The sequence below is a fragment of the Phyllostomus discolor genome, chromosome 1 (genome assembly GCF_004126475.2).
Source record: "Phyllostomus discolor isolate MPI-MPIP mPhyDis1 chromosome 1, mPhyDis1.pri.v3, whole genome shotgun sequence".
Classification (NCBI taxonomy): Eukaryota; Metazoa; Chordata; class Mammalia; order Chiroptera; family Phyllostomidae; genus Phyllostomus; species Phyllostomus discolor.
The window spans coordinates 101,686,138-101,713,039 of NC_040903.2; the positions used below are offsets into that span (position 1 = coordinate 101,686,138).

Sequence of the window (26,902 nt, forward strand, 5' to 3'; positions counted from 1 at the left end):
AATAATGTTTCTTTGTGAAACTCTTGTATTGGTAGTGCTTATATCCATAAATGCATACATATTGCTTTCATCTTGCTTTAAAATGCATTTTTAATATAAAATACCATGATAAAGTAAATCACTGACATTATTGCTATAATAACAATATGGGAGAGAAAATGATTTACTGTGGGGTCTTGATTATATTAATGTTTTCTGCATAACTTTAATGGATTGATATATTAATAAAGGTAGCATTCTTATCCCTTCTCTACCTCTACTTTGCACACTTATATTCTAACTATGGTCACAAATACAGATTTTCAAGCCAGGTAAATATGGTATTGTAGAGGACACAACAAAATAATGTTAAAGCCTAAATATTTCCTACTAACATAGTCTTACCTGTTGGTAATCCTTTTCCTCTCAATCGGTCACGAATGGCCTGGTTTCGGTCAGGCTTTTGTTCACTGTTACAGGAAAGCTGATCCGTCTGCACACAGGTAATCAAAAATCAAATTTGACAAAAGAATCTTCCTTTTTTTTCATGGTAATTGGCTACAGAACAACACTGGACAACTTTTGTAGAGTGTAGCATTAAGTAAAGACCCTCCACATTTGCTATTGTTAATTTGTATTCCTCAAGTAAGATTTATGTAACTCAGTTCTGGCCAATTCATCCTCAGGAGATAAAAGACAAGAAACTGTTACCAAAGAGTAATCTGTTAACTAGGGAACAAAGTTAGTCAAATTAAATAAATTAAAATGAGTTCCATTTGAAAACCAAACTGATAACTATTTTCATCTCTCAAGTTAGATTACAATTTTAAAACCATATCCATTCTAGTATAATAAAACTTTCACCTGATTGTAACTATGCATTGAGGGCACTGATTTAAGATATTTTCAAGAATAATTTTCTAGGTTTTCCCTGCCAGAAATTACATCTCAGAAATGCTTTAAACTAAATGGACAGATTGAGGGATGACAAATTTAAATCAATGCTTCTTTGAGTCCCCTTTATAACAAAATGTTTCAGTGGTCTTAAACTTGAACTGAAGGTACTCATTTAAAATAAAGTATGTCAAATTAATTGAAGTCTATACCATAAGGGATGAAAAGTTAGACAGAATGTTGTATTTATTCAGATGATTACTGGAGTGGAAATAAATGGAAGGAGAGAGAATGATGATGAGAAATTACTTAAATCTGACACCAAGAACCTCATACACATCTGTTCACACACACGTTTTAACATTCCTCCTTTAGTAGAAGTTGTTTATGAGTATGGATTAAAAAACCATTTAAGGTGATATATTCAAGGCATTATGTTTCTTACTTATAAGAAGACTTAAATGGATATTTTTCTGAAATGATGTTATCATTTAAATTACATAAACGATATTAGTCTAGATTGTACCCTATGTTAGTAATTGAAGAGATAAAGAATACCTTGCATCTTTAAGAATCCCTATATTGACCCTACTATTAATAATAGCTGCCATTCATTGAGTAATTATTATAAGGCAGGCACTATCTTAAATGCTTTACATACTTTGTGTTATTTAGTCCTCAAAAAACATGAGGTTTTTGAAGACTATTATTCTCTTATTACAGATAAAAGGAGAAATAGCAAGGAAATTTCTAAGAATCTTGAAGCAGCTCATCAACATTGAAATCATTTTATCTTCATAACCTGTCAGTAATATCTATAAAATGGTATGTACTATTTTTCCTATTTTACAGATAAGCAATATTGAGGCAAAAAAGATTGTAACATTAAACCAGTGGAAGAACTGGGACAAGTAAGCTGGCCTGCTGACTTTTACTCTATGCTAATTAATTTAAAGTAAGAATTATGGTCAATTATTATTAATCTCACACTGAGTGAAAGCTCATTCTACCAGTTACTGGAGGCAACAACAGCTGCAGAGAAACATGATGGCTAACAGCATGGCCTTGGGAGTCAGAGATCTAGGTTCTTGTGTCTCTGTCATTTACCATGTTTGTGGCTGTGGGTAAATTATTTAATCTTTCTGAGCCTTAGTTTCATTATCTTTAAAATGAAGATAACATTGAAATGATCTTTTATAACCTGGGGCTGTTATGGTGAGTAGATGTGAAGAAGCACATAAGCCACTTAGCAGCACAGTGCCTGGCACAAAGTAAACACTTAAAAAATGGTAGCTGCAAGATTTATTCTGTCCACTGATGTCCAGGAGACTAGCAAAGGCATTGAATGGAAAGATGAGGGGAGAATTATTGTTTTTACTCAGTAGAAATTTGTCTCTTGAAAGACAGACTTCCCATATACTGAATCCAATGGACTCTTCATTATCCTTCTCTCCCACTAAATAACACCACAACACACCCATACCCAACTTACCACTGTTCCTCAAACACACCCGGCTCTTTCCTGTTTCATAGCATTTATTCAAGTTCACTTCCTTCTGCCTGGGTTACCCTTTCTATCTTGTCTGTAGAATTTAGTTCAAAGTGCTATTTTTCAATGTGGTCATAACTTACATTCTTTTCCCTCAAGATCTTAAAGATTTGAAAAATTTTACTGTGTTATTTTGTGTTTTATAACTAAACAAATAGATATAGAACTTTAAGTAGAACTTTTAGAAGGTAAAGTATATTCTATTCAAATTTCTATCTCCTATAGTATCTAGCACAAATTTCATATGTAGATGAGCAATATATAGCTACTGTTATAAACTGAACTAAGTACTAAAAGGATGGAGATCTTTTTATCTAATGTGGGAAATTACTGGATGGATAACAGAATTTCATGGAGGAATATTTCTTCATGGAAACAGAAAGAAAAAATATTTCTAGCAATTTTACTATAGTAGTAAAATCAGCAAACAGGATAAAAGTCCTAGAGAAGGTGTGGTGTAATAGAAAAATCCCTGGACTTACTAACAAAAACCGTAAGTCCCACAAACGATGTCTCAATTTTCTTATTTATAAAGTGAAGGAGTTAATATTGATAAACATTTCTCAAAGGGAGTGTTGTAAGACCTGAAGTAAGACCCAAATAAGTTTGGGGAATGTTTCATTTGCATACCTATCTCTCTTGAAGATTAGTAATACTAATTAGTGTTATTTATTAGTTAATTAGTGTAATAAAGGCTCTGAGAAATTCTGCAGTGAATCACAGTTTCCCTTAGTTTTTCCTCAAGCTTAATCATAGAGGGATTTTTTAAAACAAAAATGTGTGGAAATATGTAGGAAACCCTGGTGTGTACAGAGGGCTTTCACAGATTTTTACTAGCTTTATGTTTGTCAAAAAAAATCAAATGTTGGTTTGTGTGGATTGAGAGCAAGCCAGAGAACCAAAGGGTCACAGGTTCAATTCCTAAACAGAGCACATGCCTGGGTGGTGGGCCAGGTTCCCCCAGTGGGGGGCACAAGAGAGGCAGCCACACATTGATATCTCTCCCTCCCTTCCCCCCACAGTCTCTAAATAAATAAATAAATAAATAAATAAATAAATAAATAAATAAAATCTTTTTAAAAAATCACACGCAGGAATATAAACAAATAAATCAAATCAAAGTGGAGCAGTTGTAGTTAAGGAAGGGAAATACGCACCAAGAACCTCATCCACTCAGCTTCTACTATCTGCATTCCCCTTTACAGAATCACAAAGGTTCCATGGGATATAGTTTACCAACCAAGTACCTAGAAGAATCTCTGAGCCTGTTTATCAACTCTCAATGTGTGTGGAATTTGGATATACTCCTGCCAGTCATGCTGGTTAAGATGGCAAAACTACACCTGTAGGGATGACGAAACCAGCAAGAACATGTGTGACAGTGGTAAATGTGTAGCTCATACAAAGGACAGTGACCTCTACTCAGGGACCATAACCCTAAAGGGTAAGAACATATAATGTATCAAAACCCAAGGTGTATCCAAACTAGGGCAGAGGTGGGACTATTAGATATGGTTTGTCATTCTTAGGATTCTTCACATCCAAGACAAGTGGGAAAGTGTAAGAGTCCAGGTTTGGAGCCATATGGCAGGAATACACACATGGACCCTCTACCCCATTCCCCACATACACCAGGTGCCAGTGTCCAGCAAAGGAGGGGAGGGTTCAGGGAACTCCTAAAGAGACCAGACAAATAAGTGGCCAAGAAAGAAGAATGAAGCAACAGAAAGTACATTTAAATAATTCTAAAACCCATTTTGTTATATCAGTGCATTTTTCACAATAGAACTATGAGGCGAGCAAGAGCAGACACTCTGAGCTTTAATACGCTGCGACTCTATGATACTTGCTGAATTAAAGGTCTAAATAAAGACTAGGTCTTATAAAATCTAGGAGACAAAGTTATTGCACTAGTGTTATGAGTTTTAATTGCTGTTTCAAATAAATAACAGTAGAAAAAGCAATTAAATCTCTTGTTCTTAGTTTTCACTGAGAAAATGCTACCTATAAAATATCTTTAAATAAAATTTTGTGATACATTAAATTTAAAAATATGAGCATATGTACCAGTTAGAACTGTAGCTTACCCCAGAAAGATTTCCCAGAACCAGTTTCACCAATTGCTTCACATAGGAAAATGAAGGTGCGCAATTGCTATTCCTAATGTGGGCACTGCAAGCATCCAGGACAGTCCGAACAGAAACCCGAGCATAAATAACATCCTCGCACATTCCAAGCAGTATGCTGTTGAGATGATCTCCAAGTCTGATAGGCTGAATATAAAGAAAAGAGAAGCCGCACCGATAGGTGTGAGTAAATCTTACAACATTAATAAGACAGCTATTTTAGGAGTCATAGAAACCACAACAAACATACTTCAAATACTTGGAGGAAGTTAATTCCTTATCTGGTAATATACTATTTTTACTGCATTTTAGATTTTGACATTCCAAAAAATTATTAGGAGATCATTAATATACATTTCCCAAAATAGCAAATATAGAAAAACTCTGGGGGTTTTCTGTATGATAAAGAAATGGAATTCTTTAATTATTCAAATGTTATGGTTGGCATTTACTATATATATGCCATTTGGGGGAAATAATTTCCTAATATTCAATAAAAATAATATATTCAATATATATTTAATATAATTTGACACTCATGATAACAGAAAAGATTTCAAATATTGCAATGACTAAAGATCCTTTAAATATAAGTTTTCATTATGCTGGTGAAATAGAGAAGATAAAATGTGAGATTTTTAAAATTAGCTGAAATAATTTGTAGATTATATTGAAATGTCCAATAAGCATAACAAGAAATACAAATTTAAATCACAAAAAGAAGCTACTATATACTTGATAGAATGGTTAAAAATAAAAACAGTGATAATACTAAGTACTGCTGAGGACTGATGGGAGTTAAAACAGGTACATCCACTTTGGTTTAAACATATGCTTTCCCTGTGAGCCTTTCACTTCCCCTCCATCATTTGGGCATTATGCACAACTTTGATGCGATCTCCTTTATGTTCTAACCCCTCAGGTCTAGTTAAAGCCTCTTAACTCTGGTTTCCCACAGCACCCTCTATTTTCCCTGACACAGCATTCACAACATTGAGCTGTAATTGGTTATTTGTTGTTTGTACCCATGAATGGACTCTACAGGCATGGGCCATTATACTCCTAGGGTCTAGTACAATGTCTACAACAGGCGGGCACTTAATAGATACTTCTGAATTACTATTAAATATTGCCAAAATAACTATTTCTGATAGTAAAATACAAGTAAAAGTTTATACAGTCCCACTAATTAATGCATTATTGACACTGACTTTATTTTCAGTTACCAGAAAACAGTATAAAGTGTTCATTATAGACTGTGATTACATTTTACATGCAAGTTAGGTTATACAATATATGATACCAATATGCTCAGTAATAATTTATCTTTCTCACTTATATTTATAGAATTGAAACTGAGGAGAGAACGTAAACACACAGTATTTTTCATGATGAAAAATGGGACCAAATCAAGTTGGAGACTAACATTCTTCTTTCATTTTTTAAATATTTAATTTAATCATTATTGTACTTTTTCCATTACCATAGTCTCCATACACCCTCCCCACTCCCCAGCAATCACTACCCTGCTGTCCATATCCATAAATCCTTTTTCTTTTTATTTCTTATTTTTATTTTAATTGTTGTTCAAGTACAGTTTTCTGCCTTTTCCCCTTACCCCAGTCCAACCTTCCCATGAGTCCTTTTTTTTATGCTCAATCCCTGCACCCCCTAACATCACCCACTAGCTGTTATCTGTTCTCTACTATGAGTCTGTCTTTGCTTGGCTTGTTAGTTTAGTTTCTTCAGCAGATTCTATATATAAGTGAAATCATATGTTATTTGTCTTTTTCTGTCTGGCTTAATTCACTTAGCATAGTGTTCTTCAGGTCCATCAATACTGTTACAGAAGGTAAAAATTTCTTCTCTTTTATAGCCAACCAGTATTCCATTGTGTAAAAGTACCATAGTTGTTTTATGCACTCATCTACTGATGGACACTTGGGCTGCTTCCATATCTTGGTGATTCTAAATAATACTGCCATGAACTTAAAGGTGCTTATGTCCTTTTGAATTAGTGTTTTGGGTTCCTTCAGATATATTCCCAGAATTGCGGTTCCTGGAACTAAAGGCAGATCCATTTTTATTTTTTTGAGGCATCTCCATACTGTTTTTCACAGAAGCTGCACCAATCTGCATTCCCACCAATAGTGCAAAAGGGTTCCCCTTTCTCCACATCCTCACTAGCACTTGTTGTTTGTTGATTTATTAATGATGTCATTCTGATGTATGAGATGGTATCTCATTGTGGTTTTTTTAAACTTCAATTTCTCTGATGATTAGTGACAATAAGCATCTTTTCATATCTCTATTGGCCATCTGAATGTCCTTTTGTAGAACTGTCTATTCAGGTCCTTTGATCATTTTTTCATTTGGATTGTTTGTTTATTTGGTGTTGAGTTTTGTAAGTACTTTATAAATTTTGGATATTAACCCCTTATTAGATGTATTGGTAAATATGTTCTCCCATTCTGTGGGTAGTCTTTTTTTTTTGTTGATGATTTCCTTTGCTGTGCAAAAATGTTTTAGTTTGATGTAGTCCCATTTGTTTATTTTTTCTTTTGTTTCCCTTGCTTGGGGAGATATATCCTATAAAATACTGCTATGAGAAATGTCTGAGATTTTGCTGCCTATATTTTTTTCTAGGAGTCTTATGGTTTCAAGTTTAACATTTACGTCTTTGAACCATTATGAATTTATTCTAGTGTGTAGTACAAGAAAGTGGTCTAAATTCATTTTCTGCATGTATCTCTTCAATTTTCCCAACACCATTTATTGAATAAACTATTTTTAGCCCATTGAATGTGCTTGCTTCCTCTCTCAAATATTAATTGACTATAAAGTTATGGATGTATTTCTGGGTTCTAAATTCTGATCCATTGATCTGTGTGTCTGTTTATATGCCAGTACCATGCTGTTTTGATTACTGTGGCCTTATAATATAGTTTTATATTAGGTAGAGTGATTCTTCCAACTTTGTTCTTTATCAGGATTGCTGTTGCTATGTGAAACTTTTGGGGTTCCATAAAAATTTTTTGAAATATTTGCTCTAGTTCTGTGAAATATGTCACTGGAATATTGATAGGAATTGCACTGAATCTACAGATTGCTTTGAGTAATATGGACATGTTAATGATGGTAACTCTTCCTATCCATGAACACAGTATGTGCTTCCACTTATTTATATCTTCAATTTATTTCTCCAATGTCTTGTAATTTTTCTTAAGCAGGACTTTTACATCCTTGGTTAGGTTTATTCCTAGGTATTTGATTCTTTTTGAGGAAATTATGAATGGGATTGTTTTCTTAAATTCCCTTTCTGTTAGTTCATTATTGGCATATGAAAATGCAACTGATTTCTGGGTATGAATTTTGTATTCCGATACTTTGATGAATTCATTGAATTCATCAGTTAGAGTAGTTTCTTGGTGGAATCTTGGGGGTTCTCTATGTACAGTATCATGTCATCTGGAAATAAAGACAGTTTTACTTCTTCCTTTCTAATTCGGATGCCTTTTATTTCTTCTTGTCTGATTGTTGTGCCTAGGACTTCCAGTACTATATTGAATAAAATAGGTGAAAGTGGGCATCTCTGTCTTGTTCCCAATCTTAAGAAGAACATGTATAGTTTTTGTCTGTTGAGTATAATGCTGACAGTGGGTTTGTCATATATGGCCTTTATTAAGTTTAGGTATGTTTCCTCTATTTCCACTTTGCTGAGAGTTTTTATCATTAATGGGTGCTGCATTTTATCAACTGCTTTTTCTACATCTATTGATATGATTATGTGGTTTTTATTTTTTATTTTTTAAAAATATTTTATTTATTTATTTATGTTAGAGAGGGAAGGGAGGGAGAAAGAGAGAGAGAGAGAAACATCAATGTGCGGTTGCTGGGGAGCCATGGCCTGAAATCCAGGCATGTGCCCTGACTGGGAATAGAACCTGCGACACTTTGGTTCGCAGCCCGCACTGAATCCACTGAGCTACGCCAGCCAGGGCTGATTATGTGTTTTTTTTATCCTTCATTTTTTTAATGTGATGAATCACATTTATAGATTTGCAAAAGTTGTACCAACCTTGCATTCCCAAATAAATCTCACTTGATCATGGTGTACGATTTTTTTTTATGTATTGCTGTATTCAGTTTGCTAATATTTTGTTGAGGGTTTTAGCATCTATGTTCATCAAAGGATATTAGTCTACAATTTTCTTTCTTTCTTTTAAAAAAATTTGGTTGATTATACTATCACAGTTCTCCCATTCACCCCCTTCCTGCTGTATTTCCCTCTGCCCTGCACACCCCCTCCCACCCACATTCGCTCTCTTTAATTCATGTCCATGGATCACACATATAAGTTCTTTGGCTTCTACATTTCCTGTACTACTCCTAACCTCTCCCTGTCTATTTTCTACTACCATTTGTGATACTTATGCCCTGTACCTTTTCTCCCTTTCTCTCCCTCCCTCACTGATAACCCTCCATGTGATCTCTATTTCTGTGATTCTGTGCCTCCTCTAGTTGTTTGCTTAGTTTATTTTTGGCTTTGTTTTTTTTTAGGTTTGGTTGTTGATAGTTGTGTTTGTTGTCATTTTACTGTTCATAGTTTTATCTTCTTTTCCTTAGATAAGTCCCTTTAACATTTCATATAATAAGGACTGGGTGATAATGAACTCCTTTAACTTAACCTTATCTGGGAAGCACTTGATCTGCCCTTCCATTCTAAATGATAGCTTAGAGGATAGCTAAAGGATAGAGTAATCTTGGATGTAGGTCCTTGCCTTTCATGACTTTGAATACTTCTTTCCAGCCCCTTCTTGCCTGTAAGGTCTCTTTTGAGAAAACAGCTGAAAGTCTTAAGGGAACTCCTTAAGAGTCATTCTCTGCTTTTATCTTGCTGCTTTTAAGATTCTCTCGTATCTTTAGTCTTGGGTAACTTAATTATGATGTGCCTTGGTGTGTTCCTCCTTGGGTCCAACTTCTTTGGGACTCTCTGAGCTTCCTGGACTTCCTGGCAGTCTAGTTCCTTTTCCAGATTGGGGAAGTTCTCCTTCATTATTTTTTCAAATAAGTTTTCCATTTCTTGCTGTTGTTCTCCTCCTTCTGCCATTCCTATGATTAGGAAGTTGGAACATTTCAAGTTGTTTCAAAGGTGCCTAAGCCTCCTCATTTCTTTGAATTCTTGTTTCTTTATTCTGTTCTGATTGAATGTTTCTTTCTTCCTTCTGGTCTACCATTGATTTAAGTGCTGGTTTCTTTCCCATCACTGATGGTTCCTTGTATATTTTTCTTTATTTCACTTTGCTTAGTCTTCACTTTTTCCTCTATTTTGTGACCATACTCAACCATTTCTGTGAGCATCCTGAATACCAGTGTTTTGAACTATGCATCTGATAGATTGGCTATCTCTTTGCCGCTTAGTTGTATTTTTTCTGGAGCTTTGATCTCTTCTTTCATTTGGGCCATTTTTTTTGTGGGGGGTGGGGGGGTGTCTCGGCACGCCTGTTATGTAGTAAGTGCTGGAGCCTTAGGTATTCACCAGCATGAGGCAACCCAGATTGCTGTGTTGTGGCACTGTATGTGGGGGAGCGGTCTGAGAGGGAACAGTGCCACTTGTTCAGCTCTCTGCCAGGTTTCAGTCACTACCCCTGCTACCCACAAAAAATTGGGCCCTTCTGGTGCTAATTCCCAGATGTGTGGTTTTGTGTATGTTCTAGGACCCTGGGGGTATCTCCAAAGAGCTCTCTTATGAGGCTGGGAGTTTCTCCTGCTGCCTCAAATCCCACAGGTTTTCAGAGTCAGAGATTTTGAGGCTTTATTTACCTGAGCTGGAATCCTGGACTGTGCAGTCTGTCTCACTATACAGTTGTTTCTCCCGGTTTATCTGCACGCAAATGTGGAACTGCCTGCTCCAGTCCTCCAGCTGCTGCTTTGCCATGAGTCCTCTCTGCCCAGCTGCGTGTCTCTGCACCTCCAATGGGTCTGGGTGAATGTTTCCTCTTTACCTCCTTGGTTGTCAGACTTCCATACGGTTCAATTTTCTGTCAGTTCTGGTTGTTTTTTGTTTTTAAATTTGTTGTTGTCCTTCTTTTGGTTGTGCGAGGAGGCACAGTGTGTCTACTTATGCCTCCATCTTGGCTGCAAGTTAATTTTCTTTCTTTGTGGTACCTTTTTCTGGTTTTGGAATTAGTATAATGCTGGTCTTGGGAAATGAACTTGGGTGTCTTCTTTTCTCTTGAATTTTTTGGAATGGTTTGATAAGGAGAGGTATTAGTTCTTCTTGGAATGTTTGCTAAAATTCCCCTGTGAAGTCATCTGCCATGGCTTTTGTTTGTTGGCCAGTTTTCTGATTACTGCTTTAATTTCACTAGTTGTAATACACTTATTTTTCATAGATCTTATGATGTTTAATTTTAGAATAAAATCCTAAAATGTTTGTAACTTCTTAATTCAATATAAAAACACACCTTTTTTTTTTTTTACTTCTAAATGTCTATATAATAAAACCTAATTTTAACATCCTTTGTCTTTGCTTTGGTGAAATAGTGAGTTTTAAATTTTTAATTACTATTTATTACTAGGTTTACATAGGGTTTTTAGGTATCAGAATTATTGTAGAAAATAAAGACTAGAAGCAGCCCAAGGGTCATAAGAATCCGAGACCTTGGTGTTACTTTAATCTGTGTCTGCTGCTGCAGGGGCAGTGAGGTATTATATTCAAAGTGAAAAGAAGTAATGTAATGAAGCACATACCATACTCTGAGACACAGAGTTACTATTCATTCAGTTTTTGCACCAGAAAAGGTTATCATTTTCAGTATAAGAATGAATCATCAAAGACATTTACATAATGTTTTCTGGGTCAAACTGAACTGACAAGAAAAATGGGGACAGACTCATAGATGAAGAGCAGGTGACAACTAAGGGGATGGAGGCAGGGTATGGGACAGAGGGACTGAGAAAAAACGAAAAAGGACTCATGGATGTGGACAACAATATGGTGATTGCTAGGGGGAGGGGAATATAAGGGGGTTAAATGGTAATGGAAAAAATACAATAAAGATTAAGTTAAAAAAATGTCTATGCCTCAAAGCACACCAGAAGAAAGTGAAAGACAACCCATCCATGGGGGACAGAACTTTGCCAATCATAATACAGATATAAGGGACTTGAATCTAGAATATATAAAGAGATGTTATAACTTTATAGACAAATAATCCAGTTAAAAAACAGACCCTATCAATAGGGTGAGAAGGCTTGAAAACAGATAATCAGGTAATTGTACATGAATATTAATATAAGCATTATTCACAACAGTCAAAAGGTGGACGCAGCCCAAGTGTTCACCAACAGATAAATGGATAAACAAAATGTGGCATATCTATACAATGGAATATTATTCAGCCATAAAAGTAATAATGTACTGATATCTGCTACAACATGCATGAATCTTGAAAACATTTTTATGTGAAATAGGCCAGATACAAAAGGATCTTATTACATAATTTCAATATTGTATGAACATATGTAATCTGTATAAACTATCTAAAATATATAAATTCCCAGGGAACAGAGAGTAGATTAGAAATTACTAGGGGTTGATAAAAGTGGAATGGGGAGTTATTGCTTATGGATGCATAATTTCTATAAGGGATGATGAAAAAGTTCTAAAAATTAGTAGTGGTGATGGTTGTAAAAAATAAAAGACATTTACAATCCTTCTTCATCATCATTAAATTAGAATAAACACAGTATACTTCTGTTTCTTTTCTATAATTTTTGAAGAGGCTGAATTGTTGAAACCTGGGCAGTGACTACTAAAATTCTAAGGACATCTAAAAGAAAAATAACTTCTTTAGTACTTTATTATCATTTCATTCTGAAAGTGTGACACTACTAACATGAACAATCAGCAATTACAGTGTGCCTGACAGTATGCTACTGAACACAAAAAAATATGTGAGAGACCTTTTTTAAATTTTATTTTTCAATTAGTTTACATTTAATGTCATTTTATATTAGTTTCAGGTATACAGCATAGTGGTCAGACAACCATATACTTTACAGAGTGTTGTCCCTGATATTACTAGGACCCATCTGACACCACACATAGTTACTATTAATATTATTGACTATTCCCTATGCTGTACTTTATATCCCTCTGACTATTTTGTAACTGCAAATTTGTACTTCTTAATCCTTTCACCTCTTTTACCAGTCCCCTAATTCCTCTACCATCTGGCAACCATCAGAATGTTCTTTGTATCTATGACTCTGCTTCTGTTTTGTTTGTTCATTTATATTGTTCTTTAGATTCTACATATTAGTGAAATCATATGGTATTTGTCTTTCTTTGAATGACTTATTTCACTTAGCATAATACCATCTAGGTCCATCCATACTGTCACAAATGATAAGATTTCATTGTTGTTATGGTCAAATAATATTCCATTGTATATATATGTATGTCACAGCTTTTATCTCCATTCATCTATTGATGGGCACTTGAGTTGCTTCCATATTTTGGCTATTGTAAATAATGCTGCAGTGAACATATGGAAGAGCTTTTTAAAAAGCATACAGTTATACAAACGTAATGATTTGACTTACTTGGCTCTGAGGTACTTCATGATCAGCCCCCCAATACAATGTCATTCCAAGAGAATAAATATGGATCTAGGAATAGAATTTTCCAAAGAGTCACTTTATGGTAAACCAAAATTTTAAATTTTAAAAATTTGTTAAGTACTATATATTCATTACATTTTGTTCCAAAGAAAGTAAAACATATAATGAGAAAGTCATAATTTCATATATTTTATAAAAGTGAGAGCTTCTAAAATAGAAAATAAAACTAGAAGTTATTGGAACAGATACCCCCCCTGCTCTCAATTCCTCAGCCCATCCTCTATGGGTAACCATTTTTATTAGTTCTTATTTATTTTAAAGTTTCTTTATGCAAACTCAAGCAAAAATGAATATACATTCTTATTTTCACCTTTTTTTTCAATAAGGTCAGAAACATTAAAGATTACTTGCATTTCTTAATTTAGTAGGAGACATATTTCTATATCAATGCTTGGAGGTCCTTTTTTAGTACTGCACAGAACTCCCTTTTGTGGCTGTACCACTGTTCATTTAGCCAACCTATTATTAATAGGCAATTAGGATTTTTCCAAATTTTGGTATTATAAATAATGTTTCAGCAAACAGTCTTGTGATATGTTATTTTTTACATGCAGATATTTCTCTTGAATTGATTCTTTGAAACTATGGCTAAAGGGTGAATCATCTGTGGTTTTGACACATATTGTCAGATTTCCCTACATAGAAATTACATTATTTTGCATTTTTACCATCAACATATAGGAGGGTTCTCACAAGCTGTGTCCATAGAATAAGTGATGAATATTTGGACTTATGACAATCTGACAAGTGAGAAAAAAATCTCATTGCAATTTGAATAGTATTTTTTTCTTATTATGAATGCATGGATACTAGATGGAGAACACAGTAGGGTCAAAAAAGATTTCATCCTTTTTGATTTAACAATTTCACTGCTAGCAATTTATTAGGTTAATCTTCATGCTTCTGTGGAATGCTGCATGAGAAATTATATTCATAGCCAATACTGAATTTCTAAAGTTCCATATCAAAGTATTATAGCCTGCTACCTGTATGTCCCAATTTTTTTTCATAGCCTCGATAATGAAATCAATCTTTTGATGCCAATGGCATCCTATCCTCAGACCGAATATTTATATAATAAACTTTTCCTTCTTCACTATCCCATCAAATTAATTGTCAGACTGTCAGCTTTGTTTCCACTGTATCTTATATCCAGTTCTTCTCCAGAAATTATTAAACTCTCCAGTTAGATTCTACACACACAATCTTTCATATCACCTAGTTAAACACTATTCTCAAACTGACCTTCTGCAATAAAAACATCACATCATATTACTATCCTAAAAATAGGATAGCTCACAACTGCCTCAGAAGAAAGTCTCAAGTTCTGGCATTTGAAGTCTTCTTTATTCAGACCTATAGCTTCTCTTTCTTTCCCTAACCACAGCCTTTCCAGGTAGCTAGCTCTAGCCTAGTTGATATAACCAAACATTCCCCCATCACAGTGGATAATTTCTTACCTGTCATTCCACATTCTAATAACCCTCAGTGAAAGTGCCTATTTTCACTTTTCTAAATTCTACTCATTCTACAAAGCCCAACATAAACATTACTACCTTCTCTGCCATATCATTCTACACTAAACATTAACTGCTCCTCCTCTAGATTCCCAAAATACTTTATACCTCTACATAACATTTACTTCATTTTGCCATACATTACAGATTGTTCTAAACATGTTGATCAAGATCAATTTTCTATTTATTTTTTTATCTTCTTTATGAGCACAATGTTTTATACACAGCAGGTATTAAATAAATATTTGTAAACATCAGTCAAGAATAACATACATTTCTTCCTTTTTTCTTAGATCTGTAAAACCTTTATAAAACAAGTTTGAATTCTTAAAATAAAAATGAACTTCTTAAAACATATGATTACTTTAAAATCAATGCATTTTTCATCCAAGGGTTGAGATAGAGTAGCCCAGTGTCTTTACTTTCCCAACCCCCAACAAAATAAAAAACAAAATCAAGCAAAAAGTAAGAGTTACCTTTTCAACATCTGAGAGAGAAGTTAGTGATTGATTTTGAAGAACCTCTGGTGCAGTGAATGCTCGAAGATCCTGACTGGAAATATTTTCATCTGTAAATGACACACTACCAGATGGCAGCAACAGCAGAGACCACGGAGAAATGATAAAGCCAAGGGCAGCGGGATCAGCTATGCTTACTGATTTGTAACCGCACAAAATAAAAGAAAAAAGGAAAGATAATTGCTTAAAATTATAATTAGAGGAACTACATACAGATCACTTAAAGGAGTATCCCAGCCTATTCATATTATATGGCAACTATAAAGTTAATACACTAACTCAAAAGAGAGTTTCACATATCTACTACTGCTAGTATTATTAACAACAGTACCTGGATTCAGCTTAATCTTTTGAAACCCAGAAGACAGATCTTAGAAACTATAAATAGAGAACTTTCATTGTTAGTCACAAGACTTAAAACTGGTTTAAGAACTTTATCACAGTGAGAAAGATAGATATAAGGATCAGTAGTTCTTAAACCATGGATTCCCCAAATCATGGATTCCTTTGAGAATATGGTGAATGCTATGATCTGTCTTTTAAGGAAATTGCCTTTAAAAACAAATTCTGTATACAAAAAGGGTTCGTAGATCTTTTTGTAGCCCAGTTATTGACCACGGGTTAAGATACCCTGATTTAGATTATAGTGGTCTGAAACTGATGGAAATAATTCAATTGATAATTATCAAATTTGAAATTAGTAAAACTTCCCAACTACAATGAAAGTTTCTTTTTTTGTGTGTCAAAAGATTTATTTGACCCTGGCTGGTGTAGCTCAGTGGATTGAGTGCGAGCTGCGAACCAAAGTGTTGCAGGTTCAATTCCCAGTCAGGGTACATGCCTGGGTTGCAGGCCATGACCCCCAGCAACCACACATTGATGTTTCTCTCTCTCTCCCTTTCTCCCTCCCTTCCCTCTCTAAAAATAAATAAAATAAAAAAGATTTATTTGTCCCAATGTGGATTTTGTTTTGTTTGCATCTGTCCATTATTTCACTAGAATTTCTGGCAGCTTGTATATTATCAAATGTGATAATGGTCTCTAATTTTATTTTAATGTTTGCCTGTATGGGTGCCTAACAGCTCATGTTTAAGAGTATTAAAAAAAATTCCCTAAGATTTCAACAGTCCTTCCAAAAGCAAGCTATACAGTAGGCTCAATAAAACAGACTTATTAGAGGGTACTTTACTTTGTCTTCCTATTAAAAAAATAAGTTAACATAGGATTTTTTTCCATTTTTTAAAATTATACTTTATTGATTATGCTATTACAGTTTTCCTGATTTTCCCTTTGCACTCCTCCAAATATCACCCCACTCCCTCAGACAATCTCCCACCATTGTTCATGTCGTTGGGTCATGCATGTAAGTTCTTTGGCTACTCCATTTCCTATACTGTACTTTACATCCCATGGCAATTTATTTTGTAACTACCTATTTGTACTTCTTAATCCTCTCACCTCACAACCCCCTCCCATTTGGCAACCATCAAAGCGCTCTATGTATCCATGATTCTGTCTCTATTCTTCTTGTTTGCTTAGTTGGTTTTTTAGATTCAATTGTTGATAGACATGTACTTTTGCCATTTTATTGTTCATAGTTTTGATCTTCTTCTTTTTCTTAAATAAGTTCCTTTAACGTTTCATATAATTATGGCTTGATGGTCATAAACTCCCTTAGTTTTTTCTTGTATGGAGAGCTCTTTATCTGCCCTTCTATTCTAAGTAATAGCTTAACTTTAAGATTTTCTATCTTTTTCTGCCTGTGTTGCCATCTTGACCAGAGGTCTTTAACATAGATTTTAAGACAACTGCAAAGAGAATTGGATTGTAGACTCAAGAAACTGCTATAGGAAAATCACAAAAGGCCTGTGACTTCCAATGCCATCATTATTCATTCTGAATGGGTTATACTGATATCCCTGTCAAATCATAAGAAAATGACAAAAGTCTTTGGAACAGTTTATCAAACACACAGTATCTATGTGTTCCTAAAAACTACTTTTGTTAGAATTGAATTGCTTATCCTTTCTGACTTTTAATCTCTACCTATGGCCAAGATTCTGATCTTTATGTCAACAACAAAAAAATAAACTATTAAAACTCACTCCTCCTTTAAAGATTGATAAACCAAGTATACTTCTTCTCTTGACTATTTATAAACCTGAAACAGGTCTTTAATAACTGTGTCAAGTGAGAAAAATGTGTTTGAAAGCATGTTTTAATCAGTCAGTGCATCTTATGTTCAACTGAAGCTGAGTTACAAACAATGCTCTCCACAGTATAATGCATCCACGCAGTAAGCTGCTAAAAAAATACAACTCACAATTCTTATGGCAAAATACATTTTGCCATATGATTCATTTGCAATGAATCATTGCAGCTGGTAAGCATAGGTAGATTGTTACTTTTCATAGCCACTTTATGCATTTTCTGTCAAAAACTTCTTAGGTATCTCAAGAACAAGTACCAATCTAGCTAGAGAAAAACTCAAACAAGGCAGAACAATATTTTCTTTGCCAAAGATGCTATTCAAAATATTGAGGTATCATATGTCACATCATTATAAAAGCATCTACAATAAATTCCTTTCAAATTAGCAAATGAAGGGAATAAGCACTAGGAGACCAACTGGAATCGCTGTGCACTGCTATTTGGTCTGAGATGATGATGGCCTCCAAGCAGAGTGGGTGCAGCAGAGTAGTGTGAACCTGCTGGAAACTCAACATATTTGAGTTGAGGGAGGGCAGTAGATGCAGTGACAACAAAATTTTCTGACAGACTGGATGTGAAGTGAGAAAGAGAGGGATCAGGATGACTCCAAAACTTTGGTCTCAATAAAGAAAAAAATGGAAGACCATCAACTGCGACAGAGAAGGTTACAGATAATGCAAGTTGCTGAGGTAGGAGGTTGGGAGATGGTAGTTGGAATTACAACTTTACTTTGGAACCTATTAAGTTTAAGATACCTGTCAGATACTCAAATGGAGGTGTAAGTAGGCAACTGGATCTGTAATTTGGGAAAAAGGGGTCAGAAGACATAGTTTAGAATTAACTGACCCAGTAGATGCTATTTAAAGCCCTGTGACTAGATGAGATCACCAAAAAGTGTGTTACGGCAGAAAAAAAAATCAAGACCAAGGACTAAGCCCTAATGTATACCAACCTCAACACTGCTTCTCAGTCTTTTTTTCCCATGTTCTTCTTCTCTTGGGCATCCATGCAAGTATGGTGCTGTAATCTCCCTGTCACACTTTTCCTTTTACTCATCAATATCAATCTTTACCCACTATTTTAATTAATTACTTTTATTACCTTTCTATCCAGTTCCCCCATACCCCATCCTGAACCTAGGACAGGCAGATGGAATTCTAAGCTTTATGCTTAATTACTTATTTAGGGACAGTATTATGATTTCTGTTATAATTGTTACCACTTGAATTTATAAATTATTGGGAATCACAGATAACAGGGGCATGAATGACTCCCAGGAGTCTAAAAGCTATGTCCTGTCCTGCCATCCTGGATGCGGGTATTCACGCAGATCATAAAAGAGCTTGCCACACTCATCCCCCTTATCATCCCTTGCCACAGACTACACCTCCCTGATAGGGTGGCATGGAAGTGAAATCAAAGGTGAAAGCCACCCACAATTGCTTTTCATTTTAAAATCACTAAGAGATTTATTCATTTACTGGCACAACAAGGTCTGCAAAACTTATTACTCTGGCAAGAACTGCATATTTTAACTTTTGCTTTATATAACAGGTAGGATTTTTTCTTGTTTGTTTTTACTAAACATCTACAGTAAACCCAATTTAAGCACTATACATCTTTAAACATTATAGGTCATTTGCTCATAGAATCCATAATACTATTGAAAAGATTAAATACATGTATGTATATATGTATAGTAGAAAGTATAAGGTATCTAAAAGAGAAAAAATAATATAAAAATGATTTAGAGGATAGCAAAATTCCCTGAACTACAATGAAAAGAGAATTTATTTCTTATATGTGGCCCTATAGATAATAGGTGGAAGATTCCCAAAACAAAAATAAACAAACACAAACAAAAAAAGCAGCCAAAACAAAGGTATATAGACAGGAAATAATTAAGTTTATAAATGGAAGAGCAGGAATTTTGGACAGAGCAATGATGAACAGTGAAAAACAATTAACAAGGTGGGTCATATTTTTGCTTGTTAAAACACACACCCACAAATGACACAAACACTTTCACTGTTTTCATATGTGATTTTTAAATGTCTTGTAACAAAGCACCTGTGACAACAAACTACATTGCTATGGAATTCCCTAAACACACACATGACTTCAAGTGCTGAATCCTTTTGTTTTCTTTTTTAATCTTCACCCAAGGATATGTTTTATTGAATTTAGAGAGAGATGGAGGTGGGGGTGGGGGGATTTGACATCAATGTAAAAGAGAAACATGGATCAGTTGCCTTCCATCTGCGCCCTGACAGGAGATGATCAAACCCACAGCCTAGGTATGTGCTCTGACTGGGGATTGAACCCACAACCCTTAGTGCATAGGACCAATGCTCTAACTGGCTGAACCACCTGCCCAGGGCTGTACTGAATTCTTTAGAAAACAATTAAACTACAAAATATATTTTTAAATAATTGTAAAGAGTTATGCAAACATACAAGTGAGTAAATTTAGAATTGTGACTAGAATGTGTTTCATTTACTCTCATTGTCTAACTAAAAGGAAGGAATTTAAAGCAAATGTATTCAAAATCCTTCAAAGAATGCTATGAAAACAATATTTTAAAATGGAATTCCAGAAGCCTATAATTTAATGTCCTATAATATTTTACTTGTGTGATTGTCCTGAAGAATGCTACTACTATGAAAAAGTAAATCTGATGTGAACTGATTCCAGTAGTCAGATGACTCTATTTATAGACTTTACCAACATTCCACAGAAAAAGTTGCTTAAACGGAATTTCAAGCAGCTAGAGCCAGAGTTAGAAATAAACAGAAATTTGATATGCAAAGAAACGTCTTAGCACTTCCTTCCAATGATCTTTTCAACTAAGACCCAACTCTACATATTTTTTTCCTGAGAGATCTTGCCATTTCTTTTAAATGGCTCCCTTCATTTTATATTTTGGCTTTCCATGTATGGTATTAAGGAAATGATCAGGACTGGGTAACAAACATGATAAGAAAAAAACAATCAAAAGTATCATGAAATCGTCGAAAGACTTAGAACAATGACACCCCATTGACCTGAAAAATCTTTTGCCTATTTAGGCACAAACAGAGAAACTGTAGTCTTCCCATTTTACATGTGATATCAAGGTTCTTGGCAAAAAAATTATGCAGAGACCACTGTTTCAAACCCTGAAGGATCGGATGAAGTCCCACTATAATACGGAATTCTCTCAAAACTTTAGTTCATGTGAGCATAAAGCATATACATTATTAATCATCTTGTATAGGAATGCACAAATAAGAATAAACTGTTAAGAATATTTCCCCTGTATTTTAATATTTTCTTGATAGTAAAGCTTTGTGATAATTAAAGGTTAACTGAAAATTATACTACATACTACAGTTTCATTCTCAACTGAAATTTTATTCATTTCCCATAAATTATTTTATTTTAAAGTATATTTTATTAGTTATGCTACTATAGTTGTCCCATTTTTTCCCTCTCCTTAATTCCCCTCTGTCTTGCACCTCTCCTCTCACCGGCATTCCCCCACTTAGTTGATGCCCATGGGTTGTACATGTAAGTTCTTTGGCTTCTGTATTTCCTATACTATTCTTGACCTCCCCGTCTATTTTATACCTAACATTTATGCTTCTATTCCCTGTACCTTTGCCTCCATTCTCACCCTCCCCACTGATAACCCGCCATGTGATCTCCATTTCTGTGATTCTGTGCCTGTTCTGGTTATTTGCTTATTTTTTGTGTATTCAGTTGTTGATAGTTGTGAGTTTGTTGTCATTTTGTCATTTTATTACTCATAGTTTTGATCTTCTTTTTCTTAGATAAGTCCCTTTAACATTTCATATGATAAGGCCTGGTGATGATGAACTCCTTTAACTTGACCTTATCTGGGAAGCACTTTATCTGCCCTTCCATTCTCAATGATAGCTTTGCTGGACAGAGTAATCTTGGATGTAGGTCCTTGCCTTTCATGACTTTGAATACTTCTTTCCAGTCCCTTCTTGCCTGCAAGGTTTCCTTTGAGAAATCAACTGACAGTTTTATGGGAACTCCTTTACAGGTGACTGTCTTCTTCTCTCTTGCTGCTTTTGAGATTCTCTCCTTATCTTTATTCTTGGGTAGCTTAATGATGATATGCCTTGGTGTGATCCACTTTGGGTCCAACTTGTTTGTGACTCTCTGGGCTTCCTAGACTTCCTGGAAGTCTATTTCCTTCACCAGATTGGGGAAGTTCTCCATTATTTTTTCAAATAAGTTTTCCATTTCTTGCTGTTGTTATTTTTCTTCTGGCACCCCTATAATTTGAATATTGGAACATTTCAGGTTGTCCCAGAGGTTCCTAAGCCTCCCCTCATTTTTTTTTTGAATTCTTGTTTCTTCATTCTGTTTCAGTTGAATGTTTAGTTCTTCCTTCTGCTCCAAATTGGCGATTTGAATCCCAGTTTCCTTCCCTTCACTGTTGGCACCCTGTATACTTTTCTTTATTTTAAACTTTGCATAAGCTTCACTTTTCCCTCTATTTTGTGACCATATTCAACTATTTCTTTGAGCATCCTGAATACCAGTGTTTTGAACTATGCATCTGATAGGTTGGTTATCTCTTTGTCACTTAGTTGTTTTTCTGGAGTTTTGATCTGTTCTTTCATTTGGACCATATTTCTTCATCTTGGCACTCCTGTTATGCTGTAAGGTGCATAGTCTTAGATAGTCACCAGGGCGGGGCAACCCATGTCACTGGATTGTGGCGCAATGTGGGTGAATGTTTCTTTTTTAACTTCTTGGTTGTCAAAGTTCCATACAGTTCCATACAGTTCCATTTTCTGGCAGTTCTAGTTGTTTTTTGTTTTTAAATTTGTTCTTGTCTTTCTTTTGGTTGTGCGAGGAGGTACAGTTTATCTGCCTATACCTCCATCTTGGCTGGAAGTCTAGTTCCCCATAAACTGTGTTACTATTTTCTAAAACTTTCTCTAACGTGAAACAAAACAGAACAGCAATCCCAATTTGAAAATAAAGTTGTGTAAATGATTGGAATTGAGACATCTATATAATTTAAATTGACAGTATTAGTCTTTCCAAAGACATTTTACATCATGTAAATTTTCTTTTCTTTAAAAGATTTATTTATTTTTAGAGAGAGTAGGAGGGAGGGAGAAAAAGAGGGAGAGAAACAGCAATCAGTTACTTCTCACACAGGCTCCTGAATGGACCAAAGCTGTAATCCAGGCATATGCCCTAACCAGAAATCGAAACAGAGACCTTTTGCTTTGTGGAATGATGCCCAACCAACTGAACCACACCAGTGAGGGCTAAATATTCTTGCTATAGCCAAGCATCCAACAGCGTTTCATAAACTCCAACACGCCTTTAGTCCTCAAATACTTACATTCTGATACAGTAGTTTCCAGACCTTGCTAATCATGCAAATCTCTTTCTTAGATGTCATATTGTAAATACAGATGATTTATGTTACAAAGTATCCTAAAATAATTCTAATTTTTACTTTAATTCCTTGGGGAATATACTTCGATAAGTGTCCTATTTATTACATGGTATTCCTAGCTAACCTAGATCCTCAATTTAGAATAACTGGTTTAAAATTTTGCAATCAAGCCAATTAGTACTTATTAAGTAGCTACATATATGAAATAGGTATTTTACTGTATCTTATCATTATCTTTAGGTATAACACAAATTACCAAAGAAGATATTTATTTGAATGTACATATATAAACTATAGTGTCAGCATATACTTTTAGAAAATTTTTTATTTGTAATAGAAGTTATAACATTTGATTAATACAAAATTATGCAAATTTGTCATTCTAAATAGATATTTTATGAGTTTTTCTTCACTAGAATAGGAGACAAAAGATATTTTTCTTTTCAGTAATGATATTTTATTGTACAAACACAAATAATATTTTAATTTTTATTCCTTTTTTAAAAATACTAAACACATGTAAGCCACCTATGCAAGTCACAACCCCTGGAATCTTGGTATGGCTTCTATCAATTAGGCTTCTAAGTTTGTTTTGTTGTATACTTGCAAGACTGAAGATAATTCCAATCCTGCATCTTGGTAACAAAACACTAATGAGACCTGAGTTTAACAAAAGTGATATATAGGCAGCCATGGCTGGTGTGGCTCAGTGGACTGAGCACCAGCTTGCAGGCTGATAGGCTGCCAGTTCGATTCCCAGTCAGGGCACATGCCTGGATTGTGGACCACAGACCCAGTTAGGGGCATGAGAGAGGCAACCAATTGCTATTTCTCTCAGACATCATGTTTCTCTCCCTATCTTTCTCTCTCCTTTCCCCTCTCTCTAAAACGAAATAAATAAATAAAATCTTTTTAAAGAGTGATATATAGGCAATCTATATTAGTAAAACTAAATTGGTTATGATTATTAAAAGTAACAAGGTTTAAATGGCTGGACAATATGCATAGAAGGAAGTGAGCCTCCAAGAATTTGCTTTCTTCTTCGGCAAATCTCCTTGGCCACCTAATCCAAGCATATGAAAGAAATAGTAGCAGTTCCTTTCATTTCTTCTTGGCATCTGTATCATATTCTGAGGAATCTGCCCACTTCATTCCTTTGATATATTAAGTTCCTCCTTTGTTTTTCTTTGGTTTCCATGTTTCCCACCAACCTTCCGTATTCTCAACAGTAAAAAGTACCCACCCCAAATTTACATGCCAAAGTACTGAACAAAATGCTTTTGTAACTCTGTTTTCACTTATTTCTTCCAGAACATAAGTGGCTTAAAGATAGAAATGCAAATTTCCTAAAGATCGGGTACAGTGCTATTATAATAATGCAATTGAAATACTTGAAAATAATAAATGTTTACAATGTCAACTATATTTCCATAGGTCCATAACCCTTTAAAGGTGCCCTGTTCTACTCTGCTCTGACAATAACATCAATTTAGATATTGCTGGTCACACATAAACACACACACACAAAGATTATTTTAGACTCCATTATGAAGAAAAAGTTTTTTTTTCAACTTTCCAACACCAAGAACTCTAAATTATTCACCAAGAGAGAATACTCTGGATCTTTAATTTTATTTTCCAGTTTCTATTACTTTTAGTTACTGTTTTCAAATATGATTTAAAGGAAGTGTCAGCTTTGTTCATTATAACACTGAAACAAAATTTTTTTCCAACCATCTGGACTTCGGGGGGCAAGCCAGAAAGTGTTACAAGTAATTGTTTTATCAAAATTATAATAAAGTAATTTCATATTAGAAAGGCAAAATAATTATCCCAAATAATTTTAAACTAGAAATGAGTTTAAAGGTAGTTCTTCTCTGTTTATAAGGAAGAAGTTGAATAAATGACACCAAACTTGGGATGTCACTGACTGTGCATTTAGGAATAAATTGCCATACCCACCTAAAAAAATTATCTTTATTTGGCTTGTTTAAAAATCTCATTCCTAAAGTAAAGCAAACTACAAAAGAACTGCCTACACATTTTGTTTTTTCTCTGACCTATTCTATAAATCCAATTAATATCTATATTGTACCTCCTCAAGCCTTGAGGTGAACACCTTTGCTCTCTTCCACATTGATATATGAATGTGTTATTACACATACAACCAGTACCTATATAATATCTTGAGATTAACACCAATTTCTATTTTTCCAAGGAAGATCCAAACTTTGAGAGCAAAATTATTCTACATAAATGTAGTATTTTAGTCAGTTCACTTCTCAAAAGTTTTGCTCTGGAGTAGTTCTTTCCTAAAATACACAAGTCATATCTTATTTGACCAACCTATTCAAGCAGTTATAAAAATGTTAATCTTGAATGGTAAAGTCTATTTAAAAACATGATTTTATTGCTAGTTTCTTAAAGCACTGGCATAATTTTGCCACCTAACAACTTTATGATATGGCCTCTGTAGATCAAACAGCTGCCACATTATACTTGCCAGACAAAATAAACTACTCAGGTAATTAGCAATAGAGGTAAGTTTTATGGCAAAGGTCTTTTATAAAACCACAGGTTTGGGGTTTTGTTTGTTTTCAATAGAAAGTTTCATGTCAAAGGAGATCTTCCACTCCTGCTATCTGTAAAGCTAGGGGTGGGGGTAGAAAACAAAATTCAAAAAATGACCTCAGCAACTTCTCTTTACTTTCAAGGGCCTGGAATCTACACAAAGACTGAAAAACCAATAATATCAAGGGGAGACTAGCATTTATCTCAATTTTGGAGAACTGAATAAAAAGGTCAGTGACGATTACTATGTATTCTCAGTTTCCAGAGAAAGAAGGAAGTATACCGTTTTCTAGAGAGGAACTTGTTTATTTATGATGACATAAATCCACATAACCCTGACCTGTAACTACTTATGAAAAATATTGTTGTGATCACTAACGCCATTCTCTCTGGTTGTTCAGGTCTCACCTCTCCCTCCATTTACATTTCCAATAGTTCCATGAACTATTCCATTTTTCAAGAAGAAATATTAAGGACACATTTCTCATAAAAACGTTAACCATGACTGGTGCACATCACTCTAAAAAAGTAAAAATCTTAACTTGTTACTAAATGATACAAGGCACAAAGCCACCTTTCAATTTCTTTACTTGAGAAAAGAGTGAAGCAATTGTACTGTGTTTTCTTTAAAAAGCTTGGTTACATGAAACAGATAAATCTCAGAGTGTTGAGTACAAGAAGGCAGAAAACACAAGAGTTCACATTGTATGATTAAATTTGTATGTTTATTTTCAGGCAAGACTTAATCTATGTGATATGTCATAAAAATGATTACTCTTGGTGACCTAGAATTGACTGACTACAATGGAGCCTGAAGGAGTCTTCTAGCACTGATTGGTGGTGATGCTGATGTTTATATGAGTGTATATATTCATAAAATTCATCAAGCTGTACCATTAAGAATAATGTTTTTTACACTATACATTATACCTCATTATTTTTAAAAAGTCCCTACACACATATAAATTAAAACAATAAATACAGTGAGTAAAATTACATATATATATCAGCAAGAATGGCACTAGAGACAGAAGGGATGACTTGCAGCAACTTTCCTTCTAAACGTATGACTCTTCAAATTTATAAAATGGTTTGTTTATAAAATGCAGAGCCAAATAATTTCAAATCACAAGTGCCCTGACTGTGTATTTGTGGGAAAAGAGGTTTACTCTAAGTGCTTCATGTACTTGTTAAGCAACCCACATTATTCATTTTTAAAATGATAGATATTAAACTAATTTCATGTTTTATGGTTTGTTTCCAGGGTACAAATGCAGTAATTTTATCAGGTTCAAACACATTTAACTTGCAGAACCTGTTAATTCTGGCCTTGTGAATGCAAGGCAAGATGTAGCATGTCTAAGGCAACTGATGCGCCCTGTCCAACAACAAATTATGATTGTAGATGATTATAAAT

General features: G+C 34.5%; 1 protein-coding gene across 10 annotated transcripts in view; it reads right to left on the minus strand.

Annotated features, from left to right (window-relative positions):
• Nucleotides 1-26,902, minus strand: part of PTPN13 (protein tyrosine phosphatase non-receptor type 13) — a 204,391-nt gene that overhangs the window by 120,098 nt on the left and 57,391 nt on the right. For all 10 annotated transcript variants that reach the window (XM_036026875.1, XM_028505529.2, XM_036026879.1 and 7 more), the window contains exons 3-6: nucleotides 15,230-15,408; nucleotides 13,159-13,224; nucleotides 4,510-4,695; nucleotides 385-472 (exon numbers count right to left, since the gene is read on the minus strand). In XM_036026875.1, coding sequence (XP_035882768.1) covers nucleotides 385-472; nucleotides 4,510-4,695; nucleotides 13,159-13,224; nucleotides 15,230-15,408 — 519 coding nt within the window. The remainder of the gene's footprint in view (nucleotides 1-384; nucleotides 473-4,509; nucleotides 4,696-13,158; nucleotides 13,225-15,229; nucleotides 15,409-26,902) is intronic.